The sequence below is a fragment of the Polistes fuscatus genome, unplaced genomic scaffold (assembly GCF_010416935.1).
Source record: "Polistes fuscatus isolate 324 unplaced genomic scaffold, CU_Pfus_HIC Scaffold4, whole genome shotgun sequence".
NCBI lineage: Eukaryota > Metazoa > Arthropoda > Insecta > Hymenoptera > Vespidae > Polistes > Polistes fuscatus.
Genome location: NW_025113118.1, coordinates 4,781,073 through 4,808,324, shown reverse-complemented (window position 1 = coordinate 4,808,324; position 27,252 = coordinate 4,781,073). Strand labels below are relative to the sequence as shown.

At 29.8% G+C, this 27,252-nt stretch overlaps 3 protein-coding genes across 11 annotated transcripts; 1 reads left to right on the top strand and 2 right to left on the bottom strand.

Annotated features, from left to right (window-relative positions):
• Window positions 1–127: 127 nt before the first annotated feature.
• LOC122520639 (hexokinase type 2) lies at window positions 128–20,169 on the bottom strand. Of its 6 annotated transcripts, none has more exons than XM_043640814.1 (7): window positions 19,950–20,169; window positions 2,388–2,550; window positions 1,909–2,264; window positions 1,595–1,694; window positions 1,133–1,487; window positions 778–1,048; window positions 128–420 (listed from the first exon to the last, which is right to left on the bottom strand). In XM_043640814.1, exons 1-7 carry the CDS (start codon window positions 20,004–20,006, stop codon window positions 343–345), a joined length of 1,380 nt encoding a protein of 459 aa, XP_043496749.1. In that variant the 5' UTR covers window positions 20,007–20,169; the 3' UTR covers window positions 128–342. The 6 variants fall into 6 exon arrangements, with proteins under 6 accessions (XP_043496749.1, XP_043496748.1, XP_043496751.1 ...); XM_043640813.1 differs by lacking the exon at window positions 19,950–20,169 and adding an exon at window positions 17,169–17,321; XM_043640816.1 differs by lacking the exon at window positions 19,950–20,169 and adding an exon at window positions 15,041–15,119.
• Window positions 20,170–20,994: 825 nt separating this feature from the next.
• LOC122520640 (BRISC complex subunit FAM175B-like) lies at window positions 20,995–23,706 on the top strand. Of its 2 annotated transcripts, none has more exons than XM_043640821.1 (6): window positions 20,995–21,268; window positions 21,441–21,531; window positions 21,788–22,100; window positions 22,158–22,298; window positions 22,378–22,689; window positions 22,780–22,945. In XM_043640821.1, the coding sequence occupies exons 1-6, from the start codon at window positions 21,182–21,184 to the stop codon at window positions 22,850–22,852; spliced, it is 1,017 nt and encodes a 338-aa protein (XP_043496756.1). In that variant the 5' UTR covers window positions 20,995–21,181; the 3' UTR covers window positions 22,853–22,945. The 2 variants fall into 2 exon arrangements, with proteins under 2 accessions (XP_043496756.1, XP_043496755.1); XM_043640820.1 differs by having other exon boundaries at window positions 21,000–21,268; window positions 22,378–22,705; window positions 22,780–23,706.
• Window positions 23,707–23,806: 100 nt separating this feature from the next.
• LOC122520638 (Hermansky-Pudlak syndrome 1 protein homolog) lies at window positions 23,807–26,906 on the bottom strand. Of its 3 annotated transcripts, none has more exons than XM_043640810.1 (8): window positions 26,636–26,906; window positions 26,229–26,494; window positions 25,690–26,156; window positions 24,976–25,603; window positions 24,684–24,828; window positions 24,502–24,615; window positions 24,337–24,422; window positions 23,807–24,159 (listed from the first exon to the last, which is right to left on the bottom strand). In XM_043640810.1, exons 1-8 carry the CDS (start codon window positions 26,756–26,758, stop codon window positions 23,982–23,984), a joined length of 2,007 nt encoding a protein of 668 aa, XP_043496745.1. In that variant the 5' UTR covers window positions 26,759–26,906; the 3' UTR covers window positions 23,807–23,981. The 3 variants fall into 3 exon arrangements, with proteins under 3 accessions (XP_043496745.1, XP_043496746.1, XP_043496747.1); XM_043640811.1 differs by having other exon boundaries at window positions 24,684–24,822; XM_043640812.1 differs by having other exon boundaries at window positions 24,684–24,804.
• Between the last annotated feature and the right edge of the window lie 346 nt (window positions 26,907–27,252).

Genomic DNA, 27,252 nt, shown 5'->3' with positions numbered 1-27,252 from the left:
GTTTTTTATAAACTAATAATCATCTCTCACGGGCTAGCCCTCGCCATGTTATGGCTGACGATCTAGGCTACTTTTGTGCTCTATGTACAAGACTTTTCTCTCTCTCTCTCTTTTCTCTCTCTCATTCTCACTCTCTCACTCTCTGTCTCTCACTCTCTGTCTCTCTCTCTCTCACTCTCTTCATATGTATCCGTGTAAATCTGCTGCGTGCGTAAATTACGTGTTCTTCTTATCTTTCTGTATGTATACGTGTGTTTCGAGTATCGGCTCGTGTCAAATCGTTATCATTACTTCGTATAATTTGATATATGCTAAGTAGTTGATGTGGCACAGCCAAAGTCTTCACCGTTTTTGCGAGGCCACCGCGGCAACTAACGCCGCACCACGACCACTTCCGTCTTCTGATAGCATTAGGTCGAACTGTTGAAAGAAATTTTGCGTTTTTTAAATAATTATCTTTTATCGAAAATAATTTTAATATGTATTAATTTGTAACATATACTCGTCGCGTTTGAAATATAAAAGATAAAAACGAGACGAATATACGTATCATTCTATTAATGTGAAACAAAAAGATCGTGCGTTTTTAAATTAATATTTCACTTGCAAGTAAACTTTTGTAAAGTAATTTTATCAATTTAGAAATAATTGCACTATCTGAAACAATACAATAAACTCACGAACTTTTGGTTTTCACTCTAATACATTATATATTATATTTATATTATACTTTTATATACATATATATATATTTTTTTTATTTTTTTTAGAACTTACTGGACAATTCGTCAATTCACTGATCTTTGCGGTCATAAGATCGTGAAAGTGGGGATGAAATCTGTAGACCGAACCGTCGATACCAACGGTTACATGAGGTTCATCCATTTTATTTAAAAGCGTAGCGATACCAGCGCTAGCAAGATGAGCTGCCCTCCTCGAAACAACCGAGCAAACATACCTAACGTTCTCACAATCCTGATCCGAAACATTACGTTGACCTAATTCCATCAAGATATCACGGCAATTCGTGTATTTACCTTTAGGATCACTGAAAATAGTTTATTCGATATTAGCGAAAAATGAATTAAAAAAACGATATAATAGAAGAAACGTCAAGGTTCGTTTTACTTACTTTTCTATTTCTGATACGTATTTGGTGAAAAATTTGCCTCTCTTTTTGAGATCACTCGAACATTTGCCACCAAAGAGCAGACCATCGTTAACAAGCTTTTCAAGAACGAGCCTCGTAAGTTCGCCCATGTACATACCCGATATCATTTTCTCGAACAATTGTTTTCCAGGATTGATCGAGTTCTCGTCGATCGAACGATCAAATTCTGTGAGAACAAAGTCGAGGGTGTCTTGTTCGCCAAAAGCACCCCATTCTGTATTGATCAACATGTGTGGCTTATTCTCCGAGTAATTTCCAGGAATTGCACAATCAACGTTATTCGTTTTCTCAACGTAACAGGCATTGGTTCCGGTTCCTGTGCAAAAAAAGAAAATTATTTATTCGAAGTCAAATTGGAACAAGAAAAATATAAGATTAAGGATCATGGAATTAGAATTAAAATTTGTGTTGAATGAAACTTACCAACGATCAAGCCAATGCGACAATTTCTATTCTTCCAAGCACAAGACATTAAAGTACCAGTGGTATCATTCAAGATGGCACAAACATCGATCTTGACGTCCTGCAGAGTTTAAATATCCTGTAATTTTGTATAAAATTGTAACGACTTTAATGGGATTCTTGTAACTGTCAAGAATCGTCCAATTATATCGCGACACACGATGGATATATACAATGTTACGCGTTTCCAAAATAATTTTCAATCGATTAAATTGACAAAAGCAAATTGGAAATAGAGAAGTAAGAGTTAAAAAAGTGAAAATATAAAATCGTACATTTCTTCTTCCGATGGCTTCCTCTAACAGAGCGACTACATCCTCGCCTATAACTCCGCTACAATTAAAGCCCTTTGTCCATCTTACAAGATGGCCTTTTGTTAGACCGTACTGAGACAATGGAAAACTAAAGGTAAAACCGAGTGGTAGTATTTCATTCTGGAGATTTAGATCATTCACGAACAAAGCTAGACACTGTGCGATATGATCGAATAATTGAGTACCAGTACCCAACATAAGACTTTGTGGTATTGCATAGATTTTACTCTTCATATCGAAGCACATGCCGTCCAGTGTGATCAGCAGAACACGAAAGTTGGTACCACCCAAATCCAATGCCAAAAAGTGACCTTTCTCTGTACGAAAATAAAACAAAAAAACAATATTATTAATAAACGTTGTCAATTTCGCATAGATTTGTATTTATATATTTTTATTATTCTATCATTTAAATTATCAGTTGCACCGAAAAATATTACCTGTGCCATTTGGAAGATCCTGTACGTATGTGGTAAAACATTTCACAATGGCTTCCTCGTGAGTCGACTTTGTGAGTCCTCTATTAATCTCTTTTAAGAGCCTTTCCATAACCATTTTGAGTTGATCATTAGAGAGAACCAGATCCTTGCAGGCATCTCGTATCTTAGATAAGAAAATAGATAAGTTAAATACAACATTATAATTCATTTCTAATTTACTTACAGATAAACTAATAGACTAATTATCCGACGAATGAATAACGTTCTTTAAACGTTCTTCCACGAATTTCCTATTATACATAATCATCATTAAAATTCGAAAAGGAAAACAAAGTATCGAGATAAAATAATGTGAAATTTCCTATTGCATAATTGTACTTCCTCAAAAGACATTTAAAGTAGAAATGAAAAATAACACGAAGTTTTCAATCGTTCGATTCATTCCAAGCTATACTTATATCAGATACGTTCAATCTACATCTATACTGTGCATTTAATCAACATCGTTCGATTTTAACGCGCGTTAATTGATTCGTTGGAATTAATTTAATGCAAATATATGCAAATTATGTCGCAAGAAATTCGCTATGTTTTGGAATTTTGTCGAGATAACGCGAATTAATTCACCGACAGGTGTTTATTCCTTAGCTAATGTACCCAAAAAAAATTTTCCACCCAAGAAAGCGTACGTTTTTTTTTTCCTCTTTTTTTTTTTCTTTTCTTTTTTTCTTTTTACATATCAGTCGCGAATTTCACGTGTTTAAAATACGAATATTAATTTCTTTTTCGTTATTATGCAACGAATATGATATTTTATTTCGTTTCCTTTGGAAAATTATTTGAATCACGTGACATTTGGCGCGCTGGACTCCGATCACGTGACCTATAGTTATCAAATATCAAATTTCCCGGCAAATGCGGGCGAACTTCCGGTGTCCTAACAACCCCCTTTCTCGGAGGGGTTTGAACATCGATCTTCTTGTGACGTTGTTGGCACACCCGTGAGCCAGCCAATAGGACGGTTCATGAATGAACAGATACAAAGAAGAACGATACAGGATGTAAATACTTATTCTCGTCGATTACTATAATATACTTGCACGCTAGTAAGCCAATGCACCAACTAATTCGCATAATAAACGTGCGGCATAACGCGTTAGAATCATTCAGTTAAAAAGAAAAGGTATCGATCGTTATCATAATCTAACGTAATTTGCGTACGATTTATACGTTTAAAAGATAACGCATATTTCTTAGTCGCTTGTTTGATTTAATTTATAATTGATTGATGAAAAGATCGTAAGCTCGGTGTGGAGATATAATATATGACATATATTAAAGTTCAATGTCACAATATCTTATAGTTCTTTTTCCTCTTTCTTTTCTTTTTTTGGATACTTGTCATCAACACTAAAAAATGATAACGCGTTTGAAATCGTTCCTACGTCACACTATGATATTAAATAGTGTGGTTATGAAACATATGATTCAAAGATATTTAATATTACGATGATTTCATATATAATTAAAAAGAAATTAAAAGTGAATATATTTTATGGGTTATTAATAATTGGGGTGGTCAAAAATCGTGATAACCTTTGTGTTCAGATGTGCGTTAAGATGTTCGTCAAATGAAGAGTTTTGTGTGAAATTAGTTTACGAAGATTAGAAAGAAGCCTAGATAAATTAGACTAGGACAAACTTGATAAATCATTATTATGATTCATAATGATTCATGAGAAAAAATTGGCCTCTTGACTCGATTGATATCAAAACGGTTAATATATTTTCACGATCGTATTACTTTCCACGTAATCTGTTCTTTCTCTCTTTGGTTGATGTAAAAATTGCATTCGTCATATAGAGATATTCACGAGTTCATTTCCGATTAAAACATGTCTGCAGTTTTTCCTAGAAACTTGTAGATAAAATATAAACGATTGTGTGATATATATTATTATCATTATCATTATTAATTATTATGCGAGACGCTTGGTATGCAATTTTCTCGAACAAAGCATTATTGTATTCGTTTTTACAAACGATCGCTATTGTTAATACTCTCGATATTATTCTTACGTTGTTAATTTCGTCGTGTGGTTTGAAAATTATGGGAAAATGTATTTAGAAAATATCTAAAGTAAATAAATACAAAAAATTTGTATACGCTAACGAAATTTAAATGCTTAAATATATATTTCAAAAAAATAGTAATATATTTATTATTTAATAAAATTAATCTCAAAAAAAGATGGAAGATAATTGTAATTAGTAGGTTTGATTTTTATTTGATTTTTTTCTTTCTCCTTTTATCTTTTTTTTTTACAATTATTTATTTAATTATACAAATAAAAAATATTAAAAAACCACAAGTCACGCGAGCGTTGATTCCGATAAACATTCGACTTTCAAATGAAATCAAATTTATATTGAACGTTTAAATAACGGGGAAAAAAAAATCAAAATAATGAAACAATATTAGAAACAATCTTTTCATATAATTAACGTGGCCGACATTGATCATGAATTATATTGCAAAAAATGCGAAGCCCTTTTAGAATAGAGACAAAAATTTATGAATAATAAAACATTAAGTTTTACAATAAAATCAAATCTTTCTTAATCAATAACAATTGTCTAATTAATTATAGATGAAATCTCGACGATCAAAAAATATATAAAAAAAAAACAAAAATAACGAGACTCGAAATATCTTAATTTCATTTGAAAAAGTGTAAAGTATGCGCAGGACTTGAGAAATACCGCGCTCATCAACGGACTTTGCCGAAAGGATTATGTAATCATCATAATCATAATCATAATGATCATCATCGTAATCGGTAGTCGCCATCATCGTCGTCTAAAAGAACTCGATTAATATTTCGTCCTTCGAAAATTGAATAATCGAAATATATCGGACAAGAGAAAGAAGACTAATTAGTATGGCATACTGACAATAAACAAACACATGCCTTTAAATAACAACAACAATCCACAAATATAATCTTAAGTAATACGACGAATGACGTATAATCACTACGAAAATAACGAATTACTACGATAATAATAATAATTGACACAGAAAATATGTCATCCCTTTTTTCAATGACTTACCCCCCTTTTTTTGAACATATTTTTATTCCTACCAATGACAGACACACTGATTATACAAATCAATGTATTCAAGTCAATTTTCGTGAAGAAGATTTACAAAAGTAAAGAAGAATAATTAAGATTCCTGCGTAATAAGCCGGGGAATGTGAGCGGTAAAAGCAGTGAGGTGGAGGATAGGGGATGGGGGGGGACACAGAAGAGAACACTTGGTTATATTCCAACGTGCCAACGTACCAAAGTGTGTTCTCTTTATCGATTGTCTGTCTCTCCCCGTCTCTCCTCTGTCTCTCCTCCCTTTTCTCATATATACATCAACTCACTCACACACACACACACACACACGCCCGCACACATATACTACTTCTCTCTCTCTCTCTTTCTATCTTTTGCCTTCTTACACCTCACCTCTTGCTTGATCGGATCGTTGGAAGATAAGGTGGATGTCTTCATTGCTCTCCCTTCGTCGCCCAAGGTCGAGCTACCCTCGAGGAACTTCGTGTTTGCCGAGTTTAGTTACAACGGTTTAAAAAGAAAAATAATAATCTACTGGTTGGTTGGTTGGTTGGTTGGTGTTGCTGTTTGATGATGAGACAGGACAAGTTATCGGAGTGGAGCTAGCAGATGAGATGTTTTTTTCACAGACGTTTTTATTATCTTTCCGAACTTCTTCTTCTTCTTCTAGTACTTCGTTGTAATAACGAACGAAATGAGGAAAAAAAAGCGAGGAAGAAATCTCGTAAATACACTCTCGACCGAAAGGAAAAAATCGAACGAATTGATTGGATCCTATGGACACTTCCTTTTTTTTTTTTTTTCGAATCGCTTTCTCTTGACTTTGAATTCTGTCTGTCTGTCTCTCTCTCTCTCACTCTCTCTTTATCTCTTTTACTCTTGCTTTTAGAGGCACACGATGTAAGTCGAACGTGCGTCGAACTGAACGAGTTCGATACTTCTTGTAATACTTTTGAACGCACCCAACGAGTTTTATATTGGTACTACTGCTACAGAAGCGACTGATCCATGCCGCGCACCTACAGTGCCAATGGACAACCTTCCCATGAAAGAGAAAAGTGGGGATGCGCCTACCGGTGGTGGGGGCAAGAGATTAGAGAAGGGGGTATCACTGACGGCATAATAATTTTCAAATCTAGCGCCTTTCGGGGAAGCCCGTCAAGGCGCCAGACAATCGTCTCTTTTTATTTTCCTCTTCCGCTAAAGATAACGAAGTATTTTTTTTTTGTTCTGCAACAAGTTTCCTTTTCCCTCGTTTCGTTCCTTTACTTTTGTTCTATTTTATCTTGCGTTCGTAATACACGTAACACAAATGTTGGTTTTACAATTATGACTTTCCTCTCTTTATTTGTATTAACGTTTTATCGAGCGATGATCCTTTTTCCAAACTGTCGATCATATTTAATGAATGAAATGAGATAATATATCATTGATAATAATCTTCATTTAAATCCTTCGAATTCATCGGAACGATTATCGAATGTTACTGTGTAAAAATCAAATACGACGTAATTATTTATCATTTATTTATCAATTCAGTTACGATCGTAGTACCATAAATTCATGTCAATTTATGGGAAAATTTAAATAACTTTGTGTTATGTATGGAACGTATAAAATTATTTCTTGAAAATCTTGAACAGGTACACCATAAGAAAGGAACACATTTCGTTCCTGCGAACTATAGTTGCTTTGCTCGGAGGTAGTTTGAACTTGGTATAGAAGTGTGGGGGAGAATTTCCCCTACCTAGAACAGACCGTTAACCGAGGCGCTATCGGTGAATGCACTCTGCGTATGGTGAGAGTTACCAAATGCTTGTCCTCGGGAAGGACAAAAAGGTCAAATTGTTCCTGCATCCCAGGCATTTCCTGAAATCGTTGCATCACGCAATCCTGATCGTCTAGGACAATGACGATAATTCGTATCCATCTTTCGTAAATACGTTTCAATGTTTCACCATCATCTCGACATCGAATCCCTCGTGCAATGGTCGTACGTTAAAATCGATATTGCGAGTAGGACAACGAAAGTATTTCTTACGTTTGAATGTAAATTTCATCATTGAAGAAAGACCTTGTCGAAAGTCATTGAAATGGAAAAAATCAAATAAATGATAATCAAATTTGCATAATGATCGATTGATTTGTATAATATAAGAAATGAATTGTTGATAGAAGAAAGAGGCGGTAAATTTGAAATTGTCTTATTGTATAATTTTCGTCCTCGTATGATCACCTCGAGGCACATTTCTTTTATTTTTTTTCTCCTTCTTCTTCTTCTTCTTCCTCCTTTCTTTTTTTTTCATTCAAGAATAATCATTCAAGGATTTACTATAATATTTGACCCCTTCGCGATAGGGGAACTTCCGGCATTTTGTGTATCAATATGTATGCATTTAAGTATTCATATATGCTCGTATATTCACCGACAATGAAATAAATAATGAAATGCGTTCAAGGTGCGTTGTACGACGATAACACGTCAATATATCACCTTAAGGCTATTATTTTCCGAGATAATCATACAACCAATGCAGTTATTGATAGTGATCTTGCTAGATATAATCGAAGTTATTTTTCTTAAAACTATGTCAATTTATACGCAATTTCAATTCTTATCTCAACGAATATCTATTTAATTTAAATATTTTGGATATTTTAAAATCAAAGTGAATAATGAAAGTTCGTTATTTCGTACGAAAATTGATTCGACATAGAACGATCGTTATCGTTATGAATAAGAAAACGATTAGAAACGAGTATTCCGTTTGAATGACGTTTTACAATGACGAAACATGCCAACGTGATGTGATTTCCAAAGATGACGCAATTACGGCTTCCAATGGTGATATTGTATGTAGTCGTTAGAGACGAGGGAGTGAAAGTCGCTTTCTGATTGGTCATTCCCGAGGGCTCGAACGGTCGATCCCTCGTCGTCATTGTGAACGATGTAGTAGTCGTTTGACTCACTCACGTACGTCTATGAACCCTTTTCAGTTGGCTCACGAACGCCTTCTTTTCTGGCATCCTATATTCTCAAGGTCGTTCAAGAAAAAAGATTAAAACGTGTATGTCTGAGAAAGAGAGAAAGGGAATGCGTGTATTTGTGTGTGAACCCGTAAATGTGTGCAGTATGTGTGCAAATCCACAGTTATGCATAACTGTGTGTCTGTGTATATGTGTGGGGATGACCGTATTCAATGGAATTCTTTGGAACGTCCTCTGTAAAATACGAACGTGACGAAAGAAAATGGCCGTCGAAGGTGGGAACGTGCGCGCGCACACATACACGCCGCGGCGAATGTTTTATTTATAAACTTTAAAATACTTTTATAATAACACGTCCTAATTATCGTAGGGATTACTTTGTTTCATTATATCTGATTACAAATTGATAATATTTGTATTTAATAATAGAAATATTTTGTTAAAAGTTTCCTGATTTTATGAACGATTGGAATAAACAAAAAGATTATCAATTGTGAAATCTTATCGAGCCAGTCGTAAGAAATGATATTTGATTTCTACGTTCCCCCTCATTGTTATGGTTAATTAGTTAATTAAAGACTTACGTATCTGTTACGTGTTTGAATTTTTCTTGTTTTTTTTTTCTTCTTTATCGAGAATAGAGACGGAAGAATAATGACAATTATGAAATTTTATTAAAATAATTATGATATCATATTTGACATAGTGTTATTTAATTAGATATTAATAGTATTTATATATAGTGCGTGTATATTTCCTTGAAAACCATTCGGTTTTATTGAGATATGAAATGGAAGTATAGAACAAATAATGAAATTTGATTGGATTGCAAATAACGCACACATTCGATTTAAACGTTCCTCGTTTAAATATCGTAGATTTATTCATAATATTTCGTTAGAAATTTATGGTATTTATATATTACGTTTTTCTTTTATAGAAGAATTTTCTTTTTATCAAAAAATGTGATTAAAAAAATTATAACGCCAATTATAAAATCTTATCGGATTATCTGAAAGAATTTATCTTAGCAATTCGAGATGATATCAGAATACGTTTTTTTTTACGTGAGATTGAAGGCTTATGTTCGTCAAGCTATCATACGAGTATTAAGATATCCACACACACCTATATTTATGTATGTATGCGTACGTGTTAATATTTTAAACCGACTCTAACAGTGACAATTAAAATTCTCAAATGCATCATCGACAAAGTCGATAAGTTGAGTGATATGAACATGGCATCCGCTGATAACATACGGATTGCATTCGTATAATAAAAATGTAATGCAATTTGATTGTTGCAATCGATGTATTACTCATAATATGAATAGAGATTGACATTTCCTTATTTTCTTTATTTACTCTCACCACTTAGCTATTAGCTAATTAATTTATCATTTTTCCCCATCTCATTTCTCGATAAACCTTATTTAAATTATATCTTGGAAAATACGTATATTAATATATTTTCTATTTGTATATAATATATTTTATTAATATATTAATAATTTATAAAAATACCATAAATTTTTAATAAACTCATTTATCAATATTAACAGGAGGAATGCATAAATTAAATAGAATTTATAATATTGTGAGAACGTTTTGTAAAATACGAATGAAATTAGATTTTACTCGGTCTATAAAGAAACACAATTAATATAAAATAAAATAGATTTGTTGTGTGATAATAATAATAATAATAATAATAATAATAATAATAATATATATATATTATTAATTATATTATTAATATATATTATCATTAATATCATTCGTGAAAGTTTATTTATTAGAGTATTAACAATTGTCTTGAAGAAAAACCACGAAAAAATAAAGATAGTTGTAACATAACGTTTTGTAATAGAAACGTGCTTGCGTTCACGTATGCACAAGAATGTTTCGATGTTTAAAGATTCACCTATACACTTCTTTTATGATACGTCATACTTAAAACCGGCAACACATGCATGCGTATATACGCACGTCTCGTTCCAGAAATTTTTGTACTCCGTTAACCCTACTACGTGACCTGTGTAATCTGCCAATTTATTTCTCCGTCCTTCTAAGAAATTTATTTTCGATCGCGATTATTTCAACATTAATTTTTTTCCTCATTGATATTTTCTTACGTTATTTCAAATCGTTCCTACATTGTAAATCCTCGAATAACACATGAGAATATTTATTTCTAATTTATCATTGACACATTTTCATTTTCATTTCATTTATTTCCGGGATCCAACGATTCTTAAATGATTAAAATGAATTTATGAAAATAAATAAATTTTTAATATTTAAATACACACACACACTTAAAAAAATTCGAGATATATAATTTAAGCTTGTAGTATATTATAATTACATAGTATTAAATACAACGCAATATAAATATTGAAGGAAAAATGTGTTATATGTTTTTTTTTGTCAAATTACAATTAGAAAGAATGCTGATTAGATATATGTAAATTAGTATAACAGCTGAAGTATAAATGCTCGCTTTATGAAATATCTTAACGAGTTTAATATTACGAAGAAATCAAGTAGTTTAGATCACGAACTTTGAACTTTTCTCTTCCAGACGATAAATAGAAATAAATCAAAATGATGTATCTAAATACATTAAGGGAATTCTTTTCTCTTTAATAATCGAACGATTATACAATTTTTCTATTAAAGTTGATAAAGAAAATAAATACAAGCAGTTTTGATGCGAAACATTTTCAAAAGATGTGTTGAAAAATTAATTTATAACGTAACTCGTATATATATATATATAAAAAAGAATAAAAATAGAAAACAAATTTTTATCTTTTAACGCTACCTAATTTATTCTTATTTTAACGATATCCAAAATTAGAAACATTAATAAGCGTGCACTTTTTTTTTCCTGTTTATCATAGAAAAATAATGATTGAATCTATTTAAAGATGATAATACTTAAAATATTTAAAACCGCAAACATTATTACCTGTTTATATGATACTTAATTATAGATATCTCGTTGAAAATTGAAATTACATAATTAAAGCTTCTTCCTTTTGTATTTAAACATTAACATTTACATGTATGCTATCATCAAATTCTTGTCTAGTCCCAGACAATAAAAATTCGATATTGTCTCATCGAATAAGTATTTTACGAAGTCTAAAGATAAAAAGAAAAAAAAACATTATCTAGTCAAAATAGCATCATTTTTTTTGTCCTTATCTATTACGGTTAAAACTTGAAAATAATTTGCTAGAAAAATTTCAATCATTTGTCTCTCGTTCGCTTTATTGATATGTGTTACGAAATATTTATATTTATCATGGAAAAAAAAAAATGACAAAAGTGGCAGGAAAAGACTATCAAAGAAATTATATAAAAATAAAAAAAAAATTATATACATACGTATTACTTTTATGCAAGCATACGATAAGTTGGAATCTCACAACACAACCAACAAATAAAAATAAGCAATGCAATAGTTGATTTGATATATATCAATTTTTTTCTTGTTTTTAAGTTAGAAGCAAAATTATATGATTTAATAAAAACAAAAATATACGATGTAATTTGTATTATGCCAGTACATATAACTGATATTAATTATAATAATATTTTATAATATAATATAATTATAATATAATTATTATAATTACTATTATTATAGTAATATATATATTATATTATATATATATACTATATTATATAATATAATATATTACTATAATTATTTATAGTTATTGTGTATAAAATATTATGTTATACTATATCACATTTTTCTTTGACTGTATTTACTAAAATATATATACAATTTGAAAGTTACGTGATATAATAGTGGGTTAACAAGTTTCTATGTAAACATACATTCTTTTTCGAAATATAGAAAGCAATAAAAAGCATCACGCATCTACGTGCCATATCTCACGAATCTACCAAATTCATGAGAGGAAAAGAGAGAGTTAGAAAACCACATGCGCCGCACGTTTTCGGATGAAACTAGTCATGCTCCAGAGAGGAAGCATAATCGCGTTGTGTGTATGTTAATATAACTGTAGGAAAGAGGAATTTCTCGTATTAAATATTTTCTAAAGAAAAAGACCAAAATTTAAGAATAAAAAAATATAACTGGATTTTAAACCAAATTCTTCGAAACACGAATGAAGTTTTAACGATAAATTAAATATTTAAAATTAATAATAGAATTAAAATTCTCGCCTTATTTTTATATATGTTACGAAATAAAAAATATATAAAAATAATATATAAAATATATTATATATTTTATATTATATATTATAAATAATAATATATAAATAAATATATATATAAATAATATATAAATAAATATATATATATATATATATTTCTAAATATTAAATTTATATAAAAAATGTGTTGAAAAATATACGCAAAGTCGAATTTTAATTGACACGTGAATTTCTCGTTCGATATAAGAAAAGAGAGAATTAAAGTAAAATATTAAACAAAAAAAAAGAGCTAAAATACTCCTGCGACAATCTTTCAATTACATTTTCCTCTTATTTCTTAGTCGATGTGCTAATAACATTAAGCATGTGCTTTCTGCATTTTCTCGGTAGTGTAATGCAAATACGTTTAAACAAGACGCATCGAAGAGTTAGGCTCCTTTTTTTTTTTTCAACGAGAGAATACGAAGATGTTTGTAGTGTTGACAAGGACGAATCCGATGAATTTAATTAGTTGCAACCGAGAGAGACAAGAAAAAATTGTTTAAATAATATAAAACATCGTGGATGTAATATAACTACCAATAAGAAAAAGAAAAAAAGAAACTTTGTGGGACGATCAAATATATTATACAGGGTGTCTTTAATATCTGGACAAATAGTTAGAGTTAACGTGAATTTTGTTTAAACGCATCCAACATTTCCATCGCAGAATAATCTAAATCACATTAAAAAAAAAAAAAGGAAAACGTTATTTATTATTCCCATTGAACAAAATGTTGTTAATCAATTGTATTACTTGATATAATAACACATATATATTTTCGTCTATGTGCCCAGACTTTTTATTAACATCAACCTGTATTACTAATATTAAATTTCAATAAAACTTTATTGGCCAACTAAATCGATAAACAAATTTGTTCGTTCATTAAAAATACTAAATATCGAATTTGGTTTAAAGTAAAAATTGTTATCATTAGTTAAAGACTTTCCTCGTGTTCTGACGTAGCGATTCGTTCGCGTTGCATCACGTGAGTTTCTTGCACGAGTGTGAACACGAGTAAACAAGTATACGCCAGTATTATACGTACGAGAGTAAATATATGTATTTACATAAGTATAATATGTATAAGGATCTCTGGTTATCACATGACGTAAAAACGCTTTATTAACGTACCATTTTTTCTTTACAAAACGTTAGAACGAATCTGATTTTGATCGATTGATTTATCATTAACTATTAACTTCTATTTTAGATTTATCGATCTATTTTATCGAATACTCGTATTCGATAAATTAAAAATAAAAAACAAAAAAGAGTACAAAAAGTACTTGTTAATTTTTATTTTTCTATTAATTTTCTTCTTTCTATTACATTAATTTTTATTAAATTGTATAGTATATTTTAGAAAAAAAATGATTTGAAATATTTCGATATCATTGACGTTCGATTCCTCTTTAATTCATTCGATTGTGATCTTTTTTTAATCGAATAAATGTATTTATTAGAAATATAAATTTGAAAAAAAAAAGAAACTATTTTTTGTTGAATTTTATGGCATAAATACGTGATGACAAAACTCGTAAAGATTATATTATCAGAAAAATGTTTTGTTTCATAAATGCATGTATGTAAATATGTCTAATTGTAAATTGTTAAAAGACAAAAAATATGAATGTTTTAATAAATCAATCAACACGTTTAAAACTTATTTGCATCGGTTCAATTACGCTTTATGTATCTGGTAAACGTATATGCATATATATATGTTACTATATACATGCATACATACTTATTTAACGTACGCGTTGTTTTATAATGAAATTACGTAACGTCCAATCTATCTCTTCTTTTTAACATAGTTGCCTTAGCATATATTTACACGATGCTTCTTTTGTATAGTTTACATAAATCATATAACTCCTTTCATTTTATTTTTAAAAACGATATAAGTTTATAGAATTGAATGTTAACATCATTGACACATCGTTTCAAATACGTCATGGATCATGTAAAATTCATGAAAAATAAAATCCATTAATTTGCCATTTAAATACTTTCTTACGAAGTTTCGAATGAGATGCAATTTTGTACTTTTGTTACTTCTTTCATTCAAAATTACAAAGCATAAAATTTGTGAAAAGCTACGATAATTCAAGATAATTCAAAGCTAAAATGGATACTATTTGTAAAATAATAATAAAATAATACTGTAATAGTTAAAATAGCTCAAATTGTTGAAGAGACATCAACGAAAGTATTATAGATACTTTAATGATCCGACTAAATACGATACGTCACTGCAAATGTTAACAAATGCGTACACATTTCACTCACGAGTTTCTCTGTCGTAAAGCCTCGCATTTTCTTCATTCAATTGGCAAACGTCAAATAGGAATGATCGGCGTCTATTCGAAGTATATTTTTGTTCACGTTAAATAAAATGAAAAAACAACAACAACAACTACAACAACACTAAATAATTAGAAACAAACGTAAAAAGAGAACAACTTTTTTTTCCCCTTAAATGAAATAAAACAACTTTATGCAATCACACACCAACAATAACGACGTATATAAAACGTCCGTCTATAGAATTCTGAATACAACGAAACACCTAGTTCGCGTAGGATCGAATGACGCCAGTAGTAATTCGACCAATAGAAAATTTTCTTAGGACGTACGTTGACTTGAACTGACCAATCAGAGAGCTTCCAATATCGTTTAAATTACTGATATCCATTTTTTCTACCGTGTAATTTGAAAATTATTACCGTTTTGTAATACTTATTAATTAATTTTTAATTTTATCGATTTTTAATTTTATCGATTTTTAATTTTATCATAAGAAATAAATGATGACATTGTAATTCGTAAGTGAGTCTAACAATAAGTAAAATTAAGAATAATTTGCAAAGGACGTACAACTTATTTTTTTTTCACATATTTGAGGAAAAATTCTTTTTTGCTGTTTTTTTTTTTTCCCCCAAGTAAGATATCATCGATAGGATGTGCAAATTGGTTCGATTAAATTTAATCAAAAGTTATTCGCATTCGGATCTGAAAGTACTTCAATATCGAGATCATGATTGACATCTTTTTATCGTTTTTTTTTTTTTTTTTTCGAAACAATTCGAATCATACGAGTTTGATCGAATCTTTATCGTTAGGAAGAAAAAATTTCCATTAAAACATTAGCGATAAATATTTGTCATTAGGTTAAAGAAAGATAAAAGGGAGAAAATAGAAAGAGAAAGTTCGTTAAAATGAACAAAGAAATATTTCGTTTCTAATTACCAATTTAGTTGCCTATCTGTTTGTCTACCTGGTATCATTAATACGCTTGTAGACTTTTAAATTATAAACTCATTTGAAAATTAAAATAGAGTTCATTGCCTTTTCGGGGACCGGAGGTACACACATTTCTTCGCTATCTTTGCAACATGGTCTTCGAATGATTACTTTAAGAGGCTGAAATAGTATACGAATTTGTTGTCGATAAATAATATTCAATTAATTTAATCAATTATCTTAAACGTACGATATATTTATTTGTAATATCAATCTACCGTTTAAGTTAATAATATTTTTTTTATATTTAAAATTACCGTTTAAGTTAACAATATTTTTTTTATATTTAAAATTAATATTGCAAATTTTACGCGAACAATTTTTCTCTCTTTCTTTTATTTTATATTATTTTACTGAATTGTAAACGATTCATTTTTTGTTATTATCTATTATTTTTTTCCGTAAAATATTCGATCGTAAATAACTCGGTAAAAAGACATAAAGTAAAAAATATTATAAGCGGAAGATTTACTTAAAAAAAAAAGAAAAAAAAGAAAAAGAAAATAAAACTTTAAGAAAGATCTGATATATATATATATATATATATATATTCTAATTATTATATATATATATATATATTCTAATTACGATGGATCGATAAAAATATTTTAACGTAATTACCCAGTTTTCTCCCGGTGTATATTCCATAATACGAACTAAAAGAAATCTATAATTATTAAAACGTCAAAGGCAAAACCATAATAGGTTCATTAAAAATTAATGAAGTTCGTCGAGAATCGAAATGATCGATAGTAATTTTATTTCGAGTTCGTTATTATATATTTATTTGTATTTTTTTTAATTTCTATATAACATTTTCAATTAATTATCCTGAAGTACGAAACTTCAAAAATTTCGACAAATAAGATCAAGATCAATCATGAAAATTGCTATCATTTATAATTGCGTTATAAATTTAAATATTAAAAAAAAGAAATTTATTTGACATTCTTAAAAATTAAATATCTCAGTCAAGTTATTTTGATAATAAAATTTTTACAAAATTTTAAAAATATTTTTAAGCAACATTCTTCGCCCTGTGAACGATACAATTATTGATCGTTTTGTATAATCGTTATATTAATCAAATAAAAAATCATTTTAATCGTTTTACCTCAACCGATTCCTTTAACGATGTCGTTAAAATATGATCTTCGATTTCCATCGTCATCTGTTTATTGTTACGACACTTACAAATTCTACTTAAAAACGACATTGTTTTGGTCTCCATAATATTTCATGTACGTTTATTTCTCGCGAATGAAACTTGTGTTAACTGCACGAAGTCAAATAATAAACTGATCTAATAACACCTATCAACCGATCGGATATAACAACTATGAACAAAGAGATCAACGAATGATTAAACGGCAATAGAAATATCAAAATATTACAAAAGTCATCCAGTATTATCTTTTTCTTCAAAATGTGTTTTGTTTTAATAGGATTATATATTGAATTATTTGTCCCGGAAGTAAATAATCATATTTAATTAAATATTTAGGCATGACACAACGCTGACGCGTACACGAGCGTATTGAATTTGTAAGAAATATCGAAAATCGATCATTTTTTTATTAGATCTTGATCACCTTCGAACGTCTTATCTTTCTTTAAGTTATATTTCTTCTTAAAAATAAAATAGAAATTTGTCCACGTCACTAACATAAGATGACGTTTCCTGCCGCATAATCGCATTTTTGTTTTTTTAATCTCTTTTTCACGAATATAGATATGTATTTACGTGGGGTAACACGTGTGTATACATATACATTACATGTGCGTATGGTGTGTGTGTGTACGTTGTATGTTTGTATACATATGTCTCTATAAGTACATACGACGTGCGATTTCGACGAGTTAAAAGAATATTATATCTGAAAATAGAATAACTTGAAAGGCACCGTGTATCTTATCTACTCCACGAATCAATCGTTAAGTTTTCGAATCCCATTTAAACGTATTGTTGTTTTCCCGCCTAACGAAAAAATAAATTCGCCAATAAGAAATCATTCTTTGAGAATTAGTGATTATAATTTTTATACTCGTTAGTTAGTTTTAAGTCTTTGAAATATTAAAGATTATTTATCCGTATCTTTGTGGTCGTTATAAAACGATATATTCTTGACTAGCAAAAAAAGAAAAAACGAAATAAAATAAGTTGAGTATTATCTTGAAAGAAAAAAGAAAAAAATAAATACAAAGAAAAACATTCTTCTATAATCGTACGTACGCTTTAAAAAATTATGGCAAATAATAAAATTAAATTTACCACGTTCTTGGGTTTATTTACGAATATTGCCCAGTTAATTAATCGTTATCTCGTTTATTTACGATGCTCTTCAATATCGAAGGAAATTGTATAATTAAAAAGTGACTTTATCTAAATCTACGAATAAATTAAATACAACGACAATAATAATAACGACGACGCGACGACGACGACGACGAAGACTAAAATATAACAATAAAATTATAATTGTCTGTAATCTTCTTCGTAATGCGTTAAATAATGCATAATAAATTTGAAATTAATTCAGGAAATCCTCGTTAGAGTGCACTATCGTTGAAACAAAACACGCGCGCGCTCTATTTTTATAATTTGAGTTACGCGCATATTATTATATACATACTATATCAATAAATAGATGTACTCATTTTCTTTCGTCTAGCAAATATCGTTCAAGTTAATCGATATCGCGAGTTATTTTTCCTTTTTTTCGTAATACTCGCATAACAATTTTATATACTTAGCTATATTCATAATCTCCATCGTTGGATGAGTTTACGATCGGCAATTGTATAGCAATAAAAAAAAAAAAAGAACTTTTAAAATACTCATTGTAAATATATTATACTTTTGTCGGTATTAAATAATCACCACGTGCTTAACATTATCGATTCTTTTTTTTTTAACAATAATAAGCAACAAATTATGACTTTTTCAAAGGATTAACTTGCTTACAGATAATTAAATATCGAATTATCGTTGAAAAAGTAAATATAACGAATAATAATATTAAATATTAATTACTTGATTGCAAATCAAGAATTTCGTAATACGAGGAAATTTCAATACGTTGTATCGGAACATTATTAATTTGTGATTTAAACATCCATTCGTTAATGTTCTCTTTATCTTTATCTTTAACTTCCCTCTCTCTCTCACTTTCCCTTGTTGTCGGTTTCCTTTTCCGTCGACACTCATATCGTTCGTCAATAAATGAGAGATAATGGTCAAAAAAAACCTAATGTATTTTGACGCATATCAATGGACCGTAACAGCGCAAATAATATTGTTTCGTAATTTATCGACCTTAAGATTGTAACCCTCCCTCCCTATCACCCTCCGACCGTCTCTCTCTTTCTCTAATTCTCTCTCCCTCCCTCACGTTAAAATGTGTCATTACTTTCGATCAGCTGTAACTCAGCATTAAAAGTATGCAAAACAAAAATCCACCTTATCTGTGAGTAATCATTTCTCCATGTCTGCATTCGAAGAAAGTCAGAATTGTGCCATATTTTACGAGTCGGACCAATTTAGAACGAACTGGTTCGAACCACACGAGGCAGGAGGTCAAAATCAAAGAACTGACCCTTACGAACTCTAATCATCTAAATCCTTTTGTATATACACTCTACGATTACAGTAAATCCCTTGGAAAAAAAGACATGTTTTATATTTTGCAGATCACGTCGTAAACTAGAATAAGTTCCCTTATGGATATAACGTTTAATTAGTGAATTAACGAGTCACCTTGTAATAATTAATAAACACTCTCGTAACTAATTAGTAACTAATTAGACACTCTTCTTTACACGTAACCTTCCTCGGCTTATGCAATGGGAGAAAGTCAAGGCCATTTTAAAGAGGGTTAAACGGTATCAGACTCACCGTTTGATCTATAAACTCCCATTTCTCTTCCAAGTAGTTCCAAGATTCTTCCGTCATCTCTGTTTTATTCAAGGTCGATATCGTTGGCCAGAAATCCTCGTACAATCTGATGTTCCCGACACACGTACAAAAGGAAGAAGAGTGAAAACTTGCGATCAATCTATTTTTTTAAGGGAGAGTATTCCAAGTGCGTAACGATCGCTGATTAATGAGAGCCGATCTTTGCGCCTCTTTAGTGATCACTAAAAGCTTACATCACACGAGTCCTACATCCGTCTATCTCTTTTTTCGCGGCTAGAAATACAACGACTTCTGTGTGCGTGCAGAAAATTATTTTGGGCGATCGTGACCAAACGAATTCTCTTCAAGTTCTGATCTTGGATCTTTTTGATACCTCGTTCTTACTTATATTAGTCATGATATTTAGGAAGTATCTTCAGCCTTCCGATTCTTTTTAATAATTTTTCATTATTTAGGACTAAATGATTCATGTTAATTGTTTGCAAAGAAAATGTTTAACGATGCAAAATATCGTTCTGTTGTTTTACAAGGGGATTACCCCTTTATCATTTCGTTGTCGAGATCTGTTTTACCGACTGAACGAAATCCCTCAGTCGTCGATATCCGATTTTTTTCTCTCCTCTTCTTTTTATTTCTTATACTAAAATTTATGATCGATTTATATGTCTATTATTTTTGACCTCATAATTTTAAAGAAATTTCTTTATAAATTAATAATAATTTATCTCTTATCAGTAGAGATACGGTCGTATATTTTGATCGTTTCCAGATCGGTAATTTGTGTATTCAAAAATGGCGCGATGGAGAGAACAAAAGAACATCGATAAAAATATAGACAATGAGTTTTCATTTTCTTAAATTAGTCGACAATTGCCGTTCAGGTATCTTGCGTTATTAGAAATATCAGTGTTTTAAGATTAATTAACAATTATTATTTTTATAAAAATCTAAAGACAAACATATAATTAAATTTTTTTAAACACATGTTTTGTCTCTCTATTTTTTGTTGAAATAATAAATTTTTTATCGGCTCATCTAAATACGTGTTAATTGATACAAATTTTATTGAAAATATTACTTTTATTATTAATAACTGAAAAAGTATCGCAAATATTAGTGTGAAAAAGATAAAATTTGTGAATGTGGTTGATGATAAAAAATCGAAGAGTCTAGTACACGCAATTGCAATTTAATATTCTTCATTCATCAATATGGCGGACGACGGTTTACTCGTTACTATTTCGGGCGCTGCTCTTTCTTTATTACTTTACGAAAATGTACGCAACGTTGGAGATCAGGTAAGCTGTTTTACACAAGTTTCTTTGCGTATTTATGTTATCATTCTCGTAGCGGCATTTTTATTGTTGTTCATTATTTCAATCATAATGTATTAACTTAGAATGCACCTAACCTTTTTCGATTGAACATGATACTTAATATACAATAACATATCAATCGAATTGCCTACAGATGGGCTTTTTACTCGGTGAAATAGTCGAATACATTGTTAAAAAGGTCACGGATTCTGACAATCAAGTGGATACAGTTAAAAGACGTATAAGTAAGTATTGACTGTCAAAAATCTTTCTCTGTATGTGTTACCGATGATGAAAAAAGAGAGAACTTTTTTGAGCTTATAATTAATAAGATTGTACAATTTGGAATAAGTGTTTATCATAATACATAACGTCTCACAAAAGAATTTGACAAGTTATGTATATTTGTATTAAATGGAGTTTCATACATCTGCAGCATCTTGTAGTATGTATTGCGATAATAGTGTTGCAAAGGATATATATTTCTATATATTTTTTTAGATATCGAAACTGTTGTGACATGCTCTATGCCAGATATTTTGCATGATTCAACCGGTAGAATTGATAAAGAGAAGTTGAAAGATTTCTTGTCTCATAAAAGCAAACAAGTTATCGGATGGTTTAGATTTAGACACAACTTATGCTTGGTACCTACTTTAAGGGATAAACTTTTGCACAAACAATTTGCTTCGTACTTCTCTAGTAGTCATGGTTATAAAGAGGATTTCTTCGTCACCTGTCTATTGTCCTCTTCCGTGTCAAATGCAAGCGGAACTCATAAATTTAGACACGTTCTCTTGAGACGTAGAAGAGGGTGCGTATATATTTTATTTTTGGTTCTATCTTAATAGTAATAGAGATCACATTGTAGGACATTTGAGCCGATATCCTTGAAGATAAGTAGTTTAGGGGATGGTAAATCTCCGCTCGATGGTTCTGATTATAAACTTACACCGACGAAAAGATCCGTAAAAGAGATTGATACATTTACTAAAATAATACAATCGCTCAAGTAAGTGATGCGTTGATTATGTAACTAAGCAATGACATAATTGCAATTTAAATGAAATTAATGAATCGTCCTTCTTTAGATTAAATCTTACACAAACATCTAGCGTTGAATCCGCAACTCTTATAGAAAAAGAAGCTGAAAAATACTTAAATACGTTAATATCGAAAGTTTGTGAATCTGATCGTGAAGTTTATGAATTGGAAAAGCAAATAACAGAACTGAGAACCAAAATACGTCTGCAGAACTTAGCTAAGACAAAAGTTACTTGTAATTCAGATACGACCGAGTTGAATCATGAAATTGATAAAAACAGTAGTTACGAAGAGAACAATTTATTGGCAGAAAAAGTAGATGTTCCTGATAAAATCCATGAAGAGGATCAACTAAACAAGTACCATTCTTTAACAGTATGTTATCGTCATCGTTATCTTCTACTTTCATGAGTTTAGTCTTACGATTTCTTATTTTGCCTTTTACTTAGGATGAATCAAGTGACAACCGACCAAGTAGTACAAGAACTGTTCTTACAGAAAGTATGTCCAAGGAAAAGCTGAAAATAGGATTAAATGCAGATGTAGAGAACAGTAAAACTCGTGATAAATTTACTGCGAACATAGTTTCAGATGTTAAATTAGATACGGTTGGAAGAAAAAACAAATGCTCAACCAATATGTTTTCTGAGATCTCAAGACAACCGATAAATATGGGTGAACAGATTGAAACTGGTGTCGGTAGAGGTAGTCCAAATTATGGAAGAATTAAACGGGGGTCAGCATTGAGATATAACAGTGAAAGAAAAATAGTAGAATCCTTTGAAAAGTCTTCGATAAAAAATACTGTTGAAAACCAGCATTCTCCTATTTACGAGGAAACTTTGAAAAGAAATATAGATGTACGCAATTTTTCAGATACGTCAGATATTCATTGAACTAAATATAGTATTATGGAATTTAACCATTCTAGGGATTGGATAATCCTTAGCTTTCTCTTTGAAAGCTCTCTATGAAAATACTTAAAGTTGTTCCAAAGCGTTTTACGCAAATAAATTATGACCATATTCTTAGAACTACTTTATGCTCTAAAAGATGCGTTGTAAATATTTCTTACGCTAAAATATAACAATTTTGAAACTTGAATAAAATAAAATATATTTATGGCTTACTTATTGATCGGATAGTGATATTTCAATTTTGTTAGACAATGTTATAAAAATGTTCATAACATTTATTTTTTGTAAAGAATTATAAATATCTTTTTTATTATTTCCAATGGACCTACATATTGTTAAATGTTTTCAATATGTAATTATTTTCTCTGTTACGTTACGTTGAGTAATGTGTAAGGAATCTTAAACTGAAGCTGTGTTTTTATGACCTTTATTATGCTTAAGTAAAACTTGGGAAGAATATTGAAAGGTTTTTATACTAATACTTTCCTGTGTATAACACACACACACACACACACACACACACACATTACTTTAAATTAATAAAGGTATAAAATAAATATGTATTTTTGAATATTGTATTTTATAAATACTGAGTTAATACATAACTTTGAACACCTCGATAGATAAGACGTTCAAAATTTTCTCACTGTTTCTTTGTTTTTTTTATTTTACACTTTCACTGCATAGATATAAATAACTGTTCCAATATATATATAAAGATTTATGGCAAATTATTACAGAATATCAGCAGGATTGTTTGGTATACCTGTAACTTCCCATATAGTAGCTGCAAGTCTTCTAGAGTGTTCCAAAACGCAAGACGAAGTAGCCAATCCTAAATGTACACAGTATAATTCATAGATCCTAATTTTATTTGGTGAAAGTTTAGGAAAACACGCTTCAGCCAGTTTCCTAAAGAGAATCGTATTTTAATTTATTATTTATACTAATAAAAAAAATATATATATATACGACATAAATATGTATATATTTATGTAAAATAAGAATTGAAGAAAATGACAACAAAAAATAAAACTATGACATGAAAGACATATGTGTAGTCCATAATTTAGCTCATAATTTAAATACCTGTAGTAATCCCCGCAAAGTATACCAGGTACTGGAAAATTTTTCATCAAATGATTCAAATAAACTTTTGATTTAAGTGGAGATCCCTAAATGGTAAATACAGTGTTTTGTTAATTATTTTATTTTATATATTTATAAATATGTACAATTTTTTTTAATACTTACCGAATTGTCTTCGAACCATAAAAAATAAGTATAATTAAATGTCGTATCTTTCCACATAACTGATAAATGTCCTTCTTGCAGGTGCATTCTACTTTGTTTCACCATATTCCAAATCTGTATAAGCAAATCAGTATTAATATTAAATAAGAAATTTAATAGCTCTTATAATCGATAATTGATACCTTTTTCGTAGTAAGAGCAAGAGTTTCAGAATTGGTGAAATCTAATGTTGGTGCTGTTAACCTGTGGGTTGTTCTATCAATGTAAATAAAATGCACCAAGCCTGGAAATTCTTCTAAATATTTGTTGATGGTTAGGGAAGTTCTCGTAGATTATATGGCATTAAGGACCTATATTATAAACTTTGCATACTTCTATCTAATATTAATACATATATTAAAGAAAAAAATAAAAAGAAATTTATATAATAAGAAAGCATAAAGAAACAAGAAATAACTTTTTAAGAAAGGATATGATCCAAGAGTGAAGTTCTTCAATGCCTTTACTTTAAGGAAATCACTGAAATTGTTCAGTTTTTGTCGCACTAAACGGCCTACTGTTGTTAGTACATCAATACCTTGTTTTAAAAAATTTCTATCAAAACATGTTAAACGAAATAATTCTTTAATAGTATCCGTAAAGCCAGATGTATTAGATTCGATTTGAAGAATCGATTCTGGATCCCTAGATTTTAAAAGTTCCATATATTTCTTTTTCACAAATTCCCATTTAACTTGCAATCTTCTTTGGCACATATCAACATCGTTATTAACATTGGCTCGATTTTTCTTAATTCCATCTAAACCTTTTTTTATAGACATGTCAAGACTATCAAATGCTGGTCTTAATTCGTCGAGGTCTCTTTGAAGTTGTAGACCATTTATGATATTTAAATAATGGAATGTATCATATAATCCGGACGATGTGGCAAGATTGGTAACTTCTATTATAGTTACAAGATAAATACCATCATCTATTTCAAAGACGTGGACAGCATTTGCAGTATAATCGTGTTCAGATCCAAGGAGAATTATTTGACTGTACAAACCATCATGTGCTAAGGAATGAAGATCTTCGCTTAAAGAAGATTCTCTTGATCCTTCTGCAATGCAGTATAACAAGTAATAGGTAATAAATATTAATAAATAATAATATTCTTTTTATAAACTACTAATATTGATATCTTACTAAATAAATTAGTAATATCTTCTAAAGTGGGATTTGATAGCTTAGCACCAAATGGTTTTGATTCTTCTTCTTTGGAAGAACTATTATGCGGTAATAGAATATCACCATTATCCTCTCCATTTTGATCAATTTCATTGTCAGTTTGTTTTTTATGATTAATAACCCAACACATCAAGATCATTAATAAAATATCAGATGCGCACAAGTCGTGTGCATTTTTACTAGAGTACAAGGATAAAAATTTTTGTTTCACGAGTAACAGAACATGTATATTTGAAAATTCTGACTGTGTTTTTAATTTATCACAAGCATCGTTAAGAACTTTTAATATAACTGATGCTAAATCCGCGTTAACAGATAACTGTTCTACAGCTTCTGTTAATATACTTTGTTCAGAGCTACGTAATTCTATCCATGCATCTAACAAAGATGACACCAAGCAGACCTTTTGTCTACTTGACTTTAATCTAAAACAAAGGTGATAAAAATTAGAATGCGAAGAATATTAAAAAGAAATGACCTTACTAACATATTCTTACATCGTAACATCAGGTCCGCAGACATGTCGAACTATCGAAACGCATACACCTAAAGTTCTTTTCATTAATTCAATGTCTTCTATGCCAACATAAATAAATGTATATCCCATATATTCATCGAATACCATATTTGTACCATCTTGGCATTTCATGGACGTATAGGAATTACCAAATTGAGAAGCCATGGCGTACTGCGAAGTAACAATAGGTGAAAAAAGTTGCATAATGATATTTGGACACGGTCTTGGATCCACGTCGTCTGCATTCTGGACATTGAAATTATTTATTTTTATTATCGACACATTTAAATATTGATAGAATTATACTATAACACAATAAGGTAAGAAAATGACAGACATAATATAAAATAAAAAATATTTAAACCATTTTAATATTAAAAGGTTTACCTTATTCTCAGTTATTAATCCTTGTGCCCTAGCTAATTTTTGTATATGAAATGCAAATTTCTTATCACATTTAGTAAATAACACGTCATTGAGATTGTCAAATATTAAAATTCCCTTCATCATAAAATCAAATCAAATTGTTTAGGAATGTATTATTAAATGTATTCAATGCTCCTTTCACTTTTTGATAATTAGACCACTCATATGGTTTCGCGCTTCTGCAGTTTATGCAATTCTATTCACTGTGTATTCTTATCTGTCAAAAAATTAACCACAGATGTCACTACATTTTCTCTTCAAAGAAAATAGAAATTCGATCGCCAGAGAGCGCAAGTCAGTTTTGTTTTCGGCGCCATTTAAAAATCTACAAAACTAGATATACCTGTTTTGAACTTGTGTAATATTATCTGTTATTTATCTACAATTCAATCAATCCTTATTTCTCAAATAACGTAATCCCATTTTCATTCGTCATTTCATTCATCAAAAAAAAAAATGTAACACAAATATTTTCAAACAATTTTCTTCCTTGTTAAATGACAAATCCGATCTTATAGAAGAATTTCAATATAGCGCGTTTTATTTCTTGATTAATAATATTAATATAAAAGATAAAT